Source organism: Cupressus sempervirens, chromosome 4 (genome assembly GCF_028749045.1).
Source record: "Cupressus sempervirens isolate cs-2001-9-10 chromosome 4, ASM2874904v1, whole genome shotgun sequence".
In the NCBI taxonomy this organism is placed as follows: Eukaryota; Viridiplantae; Streptophyta; class Pinopsida; order Cupressales; family Cupressaceae; genus Cupressus; species Cupressus sempervirens.
The window spans coordinates 367,850,477-367,860,986 of record NC_143121.1 but is presented as its reverse complement, the minus strand read 5'-3'; the positions used below and the strand labels follow the sequence as shown (position 1 = coordinate 367,860,986).

The 10,510-nt window shown below is 34.1% G+C and overlaps 2 protein-coding genes and 1 pseudogene across 2 annotated transcripts; all 3 read right to left on the bottom strand.

The window, feature by feature from the left end:
• Window positions 1-7,919: 7,919 nt before the first annotated feature.
• Window positions 7,920-10,149, bottom strand: LOC149561593 (sugar transport protein 13-like). The gene is made up of 4 exons (XM_089823815.1): window positions 10,005-10,149; window positions 9,559-9,881; window positions 8,508-9,134; window positions 7,920-8,420 (listed from the first exon to the last, which is right to left on the bottom strand). Exons 3-4 carry the CDS (start codon window positions 8,730-8,732, stop codon window positions 7,920-7,922), a joined length of 726 nt encoding a protein of 241 aa, XP_089679941.1. The 5' UTR covers window positions 8,733-9,134; window positions 9,559-9,881; window positions 10,005-10,149.
• LOC149561595 (sugar transport protein MST4-like) lies at window positions 8,741-9,398 on the bottom strand. The gene is made up of 4 exons (XM_089827874.1): window positions 9,364-9,398; window positions 9,205-9,271; window positions 8,797-9,134; window positions 8,741-8,762 (listed from the first exon to the last, which is right to left on the bottom strand). The coding sequence occupies exons 1-4, from the start codon at window positions 9,396-9,398 to the stop codon at window positions 8,741-8,743; spliced, it is 462 nt and encodes a 153-aa protein (XP_089684000.1).
• On the bottom strand, window positions 9,559-10,149 carry LOC149561594 (sugar transport protein MST4 pseudogene; annotated as a pseudogene).
• Window positions 10,150-10,510: the final 361 nt, after the last annotated feature.

Genomic DNA, 10,510 nt, shown 5'->3' with positions numbered 1-10,510 from the left:
AGGTTTTAAAGAATTTTGGGTTTGGCAATCAATGTATCTAGATTATTATTTAGCTCATTTCCACCCTCTCTTTTGTTATGATTCTTAATCACTCCATGTCAAAAATTTCTAGACTTCAAGGGGATTGAGGCAAGGAGACCCTATCTCCCATATTATTTTTCCACTCTTTCTAATTTCCTGTGAAGATATCTATATAAGGTAGGTTTTGAAGGGTCCATCCATGGTGGCAATCCTTCATCCATCCTCAATATTACACCCATGAGTAATTTTTGGATAGTCCACCATTCTAATGGAGGAGGCTTCTATCCATGAATCTAAAAATATGAAAGTTATTCTCAATTCTTATTCTTTTGGCATAGGTCAATTGGTCAATTAGGATAAATGCTCACTCTTTTTCCTCAACACTCCAATTATTCATCATAAAATGATCTCTATAATTCTTTGTTGTCATATCTCTTTTTTACCAAAATCTTAATTGGGTCTCTCTCTATTCCTTAAGCCCTCAAAATACTTTTGGAATGACATTCTATACAAATTTAATCATAAGCTAACTTGCTAGAAAGGGAATCTTCTCAGTTGAGCTCGAAAGGTTACCCTTCTTAAAAGTTGTCTTCAACATATCCATGCCTATGCTTTAAGTCTTTTTAAAATTGTAAAAAAAAAATGCTGATTTTCTTGAAAGGTCTCCAAATAATTTCTTGTGGTTGGGAATGGAAGAAAAGAAAAGAGTGTCTCTCATTTCTTGGGATCAAGTTTGTATAACAAAGTTCACAGGAGGGTTGGGAATTAGACCTAGTAAAATACTAAACAAGGCTCTATTAACTAAGTAGATTTAGAGAATTTATTTTGAAGAAAGGGAGTAGAATTTAATCTTAAAAAAGAAATACTTATTTTCTTATCCTTCCATCACATATTTTCTTACTCCTCCCAATGTGGAATATGGTTCATACATTTTGATATATATATATTTTGGAGTGATTTAGGAATGTAAAGAAGTGGCAAACAAGGGTGCTAGGTGGACATTGGGAAATGGTATAAAGATGAAATTTTGGGAGGATAATTGGATGGTAGGTGCTCCTATAAGGGATAATATTGAGGATATGGAGATTATAGGCCAATTTAAAAGTATCGATAGAAATCTAGTTTCATATTAATGGGAGAATGGTACTTGGGTGAATCTTTTCTTGGTCATTCATAACTTGAAAAATATTCAACTAAACCTCAATTCTTGGAAATTTAATGGGGTCATTTCTAATACTATGAATTGGGGAAAATGTCCAAATTGCCTCTACTTTGTTGCTTCACAGTTTTTTACTCTCACTACCAAAGAATCTACTCAATTTTCCACCTGGCATCATGCTAGATCAGAGGTATCACTCCAAAAGTGTGTATATTTCACTTGGTAATGATTCAGAACAAAATTCATTCTTTGGATAATATTTTCAGAAGAGGCTTTGATATGGTTAATAGATTTTTGTTCACAAACAGGACTAAAAATCTATTTTTGATATGTTTTTCTATTGGTGTTATGCTCATTCTAGAGTCATTATTTTGCAAGTTGGAACCTTAACTAGATTTTTCTTGGAAATGTTGAAGACTTTGTTAAAAAATAGATATTCCAAGCCTTGAATAATAATGTAAAGACCCTGTAGAAAATCACCCCTTGTCATATATTTTGGAGTATTTGGAAAATAGAAACTATTGAGTTTTTAGGGATAAGGAGGCCTTGACTTGGGTAACTTATAGGAAAGCTCTAAGAGGTATTAAGGAAACCTTTCTTATTATCAAGAAAAAATATCAATCTCAACAATGAAAATTTTTCCTAGGATGCCCCTTTATTTTGTGACCTTAATAATAAAGAATGCAAAATACAAGCTAAGAGAGGATGTGATCTAGTTTTATCTCACTGATGGTTGGATTAATGTAAATTTTGATTGGGCTTTCAAAGGAAACCTTAGGCAAGAAATGTGTGATGACATAGTTAGGGATCTGAAGGTAAATTATATTGGTGTTTTGGCTTATCCACTTGGCATTCAAATCTAAAGGTGGAATTCTTACTAATAAGATAGACAAAGGCACTAATTGCAAAAAAGTTTTGGTGGAAGATGATTTTAAAAACATCATCAACTTCTTAAATAAGAAAGTTTGGCCAATGTGGACTATTGAAACTTTTATAAAAGAGGAAAGAATAATTTTAAACACTTTTGGTAAGGTTATTATATCCCACACATACCGTGAGGCTAATTTAGCCACTCAATATATTTCCAACTTGGTCATGCAGATGGAGCAAATTATATTTTGGTAAGATAATCTTGCAAAAGATTTTATTTTGAAAGGGAGAATAAATGAAGATTGGACACTTTGTCTCATTAGAAACATGAAAAATAAGATGAGTATGTTTAAGCTGAACCAATGATCATTACAAGTTGGTGTGAACGAGTATTTTTGTAAGGAGCACTAATGAGAAAGACATTTTATGGCTTATTTTGGACCTATTTCTCATTAGAATTAGAAGCATTCAAATTTCTTTAAGGTTTTCAAATAAGTGAAAGGTTTTCAAAACAAGTATAGACACATGGGGAGAGAACCAAGGATGCAAGAGCCGATTTCTTGTAAGGAATGAAGAGACATGCTGCAGGTATGGGAACAACTCAAGAATAGAGGGGTGACCACTTACCTTGAAAGGCTTCATGGTTTTGACCATGAAGATGTAATGAAGTTCTTCAAAGGTTGGAAGGAGTATAATTCATCAATTTATGGGGTTCTTTTCCCCCCAATGCTTACTTTATTTTAGAAATCACCAGTTTGCCCTGCAAAGGTTTATTTTTTCTCAAGAAAAGAAAGGCCACTAAAGAAACTTTGGAGAAATCCCGCAAGAATGATGAATAAAGTAAGGAACTAGTGAGGGTGGATAATTATTTTTCTAACAAGAAAATAATACTATTTGGGGGTATGTGTTGAACTATATTAGGGCTTATTTTTCTTTAGATGGTAGGAAGAAATATGTCCAATGTTTCAATTTCATTTTTCTAAAGTAATTTTTTAGTATGTGGATAAAATCTATCTCCCATATTATATATTAAAATCTATAAAATAGAGTGTGGAGAAAATTAAGAAAAAACCCTATAGACCCATTCTCTATGAGGGCTTATCCTCCTATTTGTAGAGTATTGTACAACCATAATTCTTAATACTACTCTAAATATTAAAAAAGAAAAAATTAATGAGAGTAAGGGGCAAACAATTTACTTTAGATAAAGGTAAAATAAGTGTGGAAATTGGAGATGTGGAGGATGAAGATGATTCAATCTCAATTGACTTCCAGGAAGATAGGGACTTGATGGACCACAGGAAGGCAATGTGGAAGGAATGGAAACAAAGGATATATATAAGGTTCCTCCTAGTTTTAAGAAGTAGAAAATTATCCCTTCATTTCCAAGCCTTAGAAGGTAAAAGTTTCATCATTGTAAAATTAGTATAAAATGATTTAGGTGAATGAGAGTAAGTAGAATGATAACAAGGAAGATTCTTGAATTAATATTATTTGGTACTCTATCTCTAATTCAAAGGATGTGCATCATGTGAAAGATACAAATATATCTAGAGATCAAGTAAAAAATATTGCTCCAAATTCCTTGGAAATTCTTAGTAAAGCTAAGGATAAAGTTGAGCTATTTTTAGCTTTTGATAGTTGGGCTTATAATGAATTAAACTTCCTTATAAATAAGGTAGAAACCCTAGAGAAATGTCATTCTCAATGAAGTGGTAGTAAGGAAAATTGTGGAAGCTAACTACGATGATATCCTAGACCATTTGAAAAATTTTAAGGAAAAAATAAATCCTAAAAGATAGTGATAACACAAGGAATTGTTGCATCATGACCACTAATATTTGTTCCTTGACCACCAATCAAAAAATCTTTGAATATTATTTCTTGACCACTAATCAACTAATTAATTCCCAAATACAAGTTCTCTTTGTTTCATTAACACTCTAGAGGCAAAATGACTAACAATATCAAGAATCATTAGGGGTGATATTGGGAATTTACAATCTCTTTATCTAGGCTTAGCTCTTGGATTAAAATCCCCTAGCTCCTTTGGTATTTCTTGATGGAAATATTTAATTATAAGTTACCAGGATTGAAAGGGGGCTTTCTTAGTAAGGAAGGAAAATTCCATCTTTTCAAGGCTACCCTTCAAAACCCTCCTATTTATGCTTTGAGCCCTTTCAAGATCCCATCCAAGTTTGTGGACACTATTGAAAGAAAATAAAAGAACTCTCTTTGGATGGGGGTTGAAGAGAGAAAAATAATGGCTCTAGTTTCATGGGAAAATGTTTGCAAACCTGATAGATGGGGAGGGTTAGGAAATACACCTATCAATGTCATTAATAATTCCCTTATAGATAAACAAGTTTGGAGGATATTTAGGGAGGTGAAGGAATGGAATAATATTGTGAGAAACAAACACCTTGTTTTCTTCCCTTTAATTTCTAATTTCCTAATATTGGATATCAAAATTAATGTCTCTACTATATGGAGTAGTATACATGATATTAAGTATATAACTTTTATTTGATTGAGATGGTTGCTGGAACATGGTTGAAAAAAAATGTTTTGAGAGGACTACTAGATAAGGTAGAGACCTCTATGCTCTAATTCCACTCTATATTTGGCTTTAGAGTTGTACATTAAAGAAATTGGGACTTACATGAGGGACTATTGTAATTGGCATATATTTGTGTGCATGAGCTTCTTGATTATAAAAATTGACCCTTTAATCTTCCATATTTATCCTTTATGACTAAAACACTCATATCATCATAGTACAATACTTATATTTAATATTTATATGAAAAAATAATGTAAAAATAACATTCTTATATCATTTATCACTTTTAATGATTAAGTCAGTTGACCTTAAGATATTTGGTCATAATTGAACTTTTCTTAAAATACTATAGCTTAACTTACTTCACACACTTGAACTCATACAGTACTCTTTAAACACTAAACATGAACAAGAATAACTTATAAACAAGTGATATCCTCTTCAACATCCTCCTAACACTCATAATCAACAACATGAGGTTGTTAATAGGGAATTGTATATCCTTGTGAAATTATGACCAGTCTTTAGAGGGGTACAATTTATTTCATCCTCCACATTTGTTAAGGTCAATGTGAATTTTTTTTTAAAAAAAAATCTTGGTGTGAAGTTCTATAAGCTTTATGATGTAAACTATTAAAAATTTAGTTGTGAAAATATCCTCCTGACAAAGAATGCCTACCAATTTTTATGATCCATTTAGAGAAGGAACCATGTTTCCTATTAATATGGATGCAAATAATCTAAGCATATCACCATTATTCATGCAACTAATCTCATAACTTAACACAAACTTGAAATTGAGATCTCAACGCACAATACCTAAGAGTTATCCACTTAATAACCCTCCTATTGTAGGCAATGAGTTGACTCTCACAATAGTTTTTGAGAAAGTGGAGTACCTAGAATAAAATATAAGACTTAAAGAAGCTCCTTAGGGAGAAGGCAACTCATTCCAAAGAAAAGGATGCAACCTACACCCTAAGAGAGAATGATTTTTGATAAGAAAGGTCTTAAATTATTTCTTACCATAGAATAAATAGTGCATGAGGTAATTCATTCCCCCTAAAACTTAATCCTCTAGTCTTAGTGGAGAATAGATAAAAATTCTCATCCTTGGATCTTTGGTTTGCATGGAAGAGCCATTAACATCTTTCACCACTATCGACATGTCTATGCCCAATATTAGTTTCAATAATAATCTCCTTGGATAGTGTAAACAACATAATAGTGTAGGATGTGACTTAGGAACTTCAATGGGTAGAACTATTATTCCTCTTTGTGATGATACTCATCCTTCTCCCCATCATCCTCCTAGGAACCCTATTCTGAATACCATATTCCAAAATATGGGGCAGTTATAGTAGTAGCTAGTCAACTTTTTTTATCATGATTAGTCAAGACTCCATCACTCCTTATTATCATCAGAGTCTATAGACCATTCAAGATGACACTCACAATAATAGATACCCAACTAACCACAATCAAATATTTTCTAGTTCAGTGAATTTGAAAAGCATAGGGAAAGTAAGAAAGGCCAAAGAAGAAAAAACTTCAAGTAGTAGCTAACAATTCAATTCTTCCTTACCTCAACAAAATCTTAGAAATAAAGGTTTTATATAAGTGAAATTTTCAAAGCTTGAAAAATGAACCCATATATAGGGCTTATGTAGAAAATAAATGAAAAATATTTTAAGGGAGAAGTTTATTCTAATATTTCAACACAAGGCTATACTAGCAATAGGCTTCCTTAAGTCGACGGCCCTTTTCTCAAAGATTAAAACTCAAAATATACAAAAAGGTAATCCTACAAGGAAACACATAGCTAAAACCAACCATCATTCTCACAAAAATAATTCATCACTTCCAAATATGGTCTCAGTACATAAGATACATCCTTAGTTATGATTCTAGAAAGGTAAGGATATCCTGCCATGCTATCTTATTAACTACTGATTAAGAGAAAGATATGTGTTCTTTGTGGCCTAGATCTAGAAGAATACCTCTAGAAATGTAACAACTCCTAATATAAGGGTCGATAAATCCCTAATATATACCTAAGGAATAATCTTCAATAAAATAAATCTATGATAAAAACTCTAAAAAGGCAAGGGTTCCAAATATAAGAGGCTAGTAGACCCACACCATTTATAAGAATATATACAAGGACGAACTTGGGCAAATAAAATATCGCCAATATTTTAATTTAAGATAAATATTCTCAACTATGCTACAATAGGAACCATATTCCTAATATGTAATCTTGAATTGTCAAGAAAAGGTGAGTAGGAAAATGTTTCCAACATTTGACTTATTATAAATTATCAACATGTTTCACAAGATTAAGTATAAAAAATAGAGTTACCCTCTCAATTGAACATCTCATTCTTACATATATTTCTCTCATCAAGCATATGAATACGTATTTTAATCCATTTAAAAAGTGCAAGGGGGGAGGCATAGATTTCAACGATTCAAGAATTTAAGATGACACCCACAATCAACTTCGTATGCTTCCTTCATGAGTTCGTATTTTTATGAACTTTCTCTTAGAATCATTAAACTTAAATGAATTTTTTAAGAAAGGAGAATTTGTATAAAATGCACAACATTTACAATATCATCTATGTCTTTTAGGTTTATCCTTTTATCTTGAGGACCAAGTTTCTTTATACATAGTTCTCAATTTATATATTCTATAAAGTTTACCATTTTCCTTCTAACATTTTATTGTAGACAATAATTAAAAAAATTTACTCAATACTTAACAAATTTACTCATCTTATGATAAGAACACCTAATACTTACAATTACTATAGATTATTGTATTGTAACTTACAAAATACAATTACTTTCACCTTTTTATAGATAAATATTAACACTTTATAGTGTTTACCATTTTCATGCACTGGTTTATAATGAAAGCTTCAATCTAACAATTTCGGACTCTGAAACCAAAAGAAGTTAATATTTTTCTGAACATTCATTTATACCATCTGACTTCGCTTATGTGTATACGGAATTAAAATATTGCAACGAAATGATACACATTCCACTTCTGTATATGTGTAGAAATACATAAATTTTACCAACATATTCAATATAATCTTGTTAGTGAACCATTAGTTTAAAGATATTTTGGATAGCCCGTTACTGAAATTAGTTCTTCGCTACTGAATTACTGAAGGTTGAGTTTGAAATTTATTTGTGATGGAGCCGTTCAAATCTGAGACGGAGAACAGAAAATGCATGTTTGGCAATCATGTCGAGCTAATTGAGATTTAGTTGTGCAACAAAGTCAAAATATAATTATAACTTGGTATTCTCGTAGTCCCAGCTGCCATTCGCTTTTCCAATTTCTTGGCTGGCGTAGGTGTCACCATCAACCATATCGGAGTCTCTGACGTAGTTCTTCCAAAGCCAGTGCTGTCTCCACACTTTCTCAGCCATTTCTTCAATAGGCACATTCTTTGTCTCCGGCAGCAGAAACAGAACGAATGTGGACATTATAAGAACCCAGCTGGCGAAGAAGAGGAAGATGCCATATTTGAAATGGCAGAGGATTGAGAGGAATGCCTGCGCAGTGACAAATGTGAAGACAAGGTTGATGCATACAGTGACGCTTTGTCCAGCAGATCTGGTCTCTGGTGGAAATGTCTCGCTGGGAATGAGCCATCCAAGGGGGCCCCATGACCATGCAAAAGCCGACACGAATGTGCATATAACCATTAGCACTATCACAGCTGCTTCGCCACGAGATAGCTCTTCATCCTGCTTCATCCCTCTTGCCAACATTATTCCTATGATCACCTGCAATCCCATGAACACAAGGACGTTACAATTTGTCAAATAAATTCTGTTACACTTGCTTACAATCTGTGGCTGGAGGAGATTTACCTGTGAAACAAACATCTGGACGCCTGCTTCGAGTAGAAACACTCTCCGGCCAACCTTATCAACTGAGTAAATTGAAACTAGAGTGGCCAAAACGTTTACTACACCGGTAATTACTGAGGAGTAGAGAGAGGCATCGTTTTTGAAACCCAAAGTTTGGAAGAGCACAGGGGCGTAGAACATAATGGCGTTGATGCCTGTAAACTGTTGGAAAAATTGCAAGCACATTGTTATGATTAGTTGAGGCCTGTTTCTCCTCTTCAGAAGATTCCTCAATGGATGCTTAACTGACGCGGCTACTGTGCTGGCCTCTAATAATTCGTTAAATTCTTGGTTCACGTCGTTGGTTCCTCTAATTCTTCTGAGAACAGACTTATCTTCTTCCAGGAGTCCTCTTTCAATCAAGCTGTTGGGAGTTTCTACTATAAATATGGAGCCTGCAGTAAGGAGAAGTGTAGGAATTCCTGCTAAACTCAATGAAAGACTCCTTCCCCAAGGACTGATTTTCTCTGTTCCGTAATTCACCAAGTTAGCAAAGAGAATGCCTATTGTGACATTCAACTGAAAGAGAATACTTAGACCTCCTCTGATTCTGGTGGGTGCTATCTCTGGGAGGAAAAGAGGAACCGCCTGCAGCATCAAATTTACCAAGTTATTGTTGACGGATATTAATTTCTTCTCCGGCTAGTCATTCTTCAGCCGTCCCAGCCAACAATCCGCCAAAAGCAGCCAACAATATGCCGTCCAAGCACCGTCCAACACACCAGCTGCACCGTCCAGTATTAATTGTAATTTCTAACTCTATGCATAGTCAAGATAGAATTTATTATGTATTTTTCTATAAATTAATAGACTAGGCCTGTGATCAGCAGAGCCCATTTTGGGTTTCTCCATGGTTTCTCATATCTCTTATGGTTTCTCCTTTGGTTTCTCCTCCTCTACTTGTTTATTGTTGTGTCATATTTTTCATCAGTTATTTCAAATCATTGCATAACTTTCATGAGGCCACAAATTATCAATTCAGTGCTTGATTTCAGGCAAATAAATTAACTACCTAATTAGCGAATCCAACTCCGCATCCCAGCAGAATTCTGCCAATGACAAGCATGGGAAGTTCTTTAGCTGCCGCGTTGAGCACTACTCCAACCAGGAAAAATAAGCCAGCAAAAAGCATTGTGGGCCTCCTACCAAATGCTCTGGTCGTATACGAGGCAAAGAATGTGGCAATGAGACCAGCCAGATAGAGAGAGGAGGTAAACAGTTGAAGCCCCTGGTTGTCATATTTGCAGTATGGATCGTTGTCTTTCATCTCATTCTTCTTGCGATACACAGCAGGGAAAAATTCCTCAAGGAAATCGTTCATAGATGTCACACCGCCTTCAAGAACAAATTAACCACAACAAAGCATGATCAAGAATCTCCTTCCATTTTAAACAAAACAAGCTGCAAAAATTACCCAATCTTTCAGTTCAAATTCAAAAGATTTCTATGCTATATTACCTGAGATGCCGATATCGTAGCCAAACATGAGTCCTCCGCTTGCAGCGATGATGCATGTTATGATCACGTACGTCGTTATCCTTGCATCCAACTCCATTCTGCCAGTGGCGATTGGACCTGCAATATGAAAACCTCCCGTAGGCATCTTTCTTGGCTAAGTAACAAAAGCTTTACAACCTAAAACTTCAAAAAAAGTAGTTATTCTTCACAAGCCCACCTAATGTCTCGAAATTCTTCAAGAACTGAAAAGCAAATTGGTCCACAGTGTTTTACGCTGGAATGGTAAATTGTTGTGTACTATGGAAGAACAAAGTCGCCCTCCTAATAAATATAACATAGCCCAAAAGTGTCAATCATATTGTCCCAAAAGTGCGTCGGTTGACATGTCAGCCACCTTGCCAAAATGGGTTATCCACAATTATCGTCATAACTAATTGTCTATTTCATGGGTGCAACTAATTTTAATAAAACAATTAGTGTGATTGAAAATTTCGAGGAAAAAAAAA

What these genes read in the sequence shown, in the direction of transcription:
- LOC149561595 (XM_089827874.1), bottom strand. Translation starts at nt 9,398, where the DNA reads ATGGAGAAACCCAAAATGGGCTCTGCTGATCACAG. An exon ending in ATGGGCTCTGCTGATCACAG is followed by an intron (nt 9,272 to 9,363) that starts GCCTAGTCTATT and finishes TGGACGGTGCAG; the next exon opens with CTGGTGTGTTGGACGGTGCT. An exon ending in GAGGCCAGCACAGTAGCCGC is followed by an intron (nt 8,763 to 8,796) that starts GTCAGTTAAGCA and finishes AATCTTCTGAAG; the next exon opens with AGGAGAAACAGGCCTCAACT.
- LOC149561593 (XM_089823815.1), bottom strand. Translation starts at nt 8,732, where the DNA reads ATGTGCTTGCAATTTTTCCAACAGTTTACAGGCATCAACGCCATTATG. An exon ending in TCCAGATGTTTGTTTCACAG is followed by an intron (nt 8,421 to 8,507) that starts GTAAATCTCCTC and finishes ATGGGATTGCAG; the next exon opens with GTGATCATAGGAATAATGTT.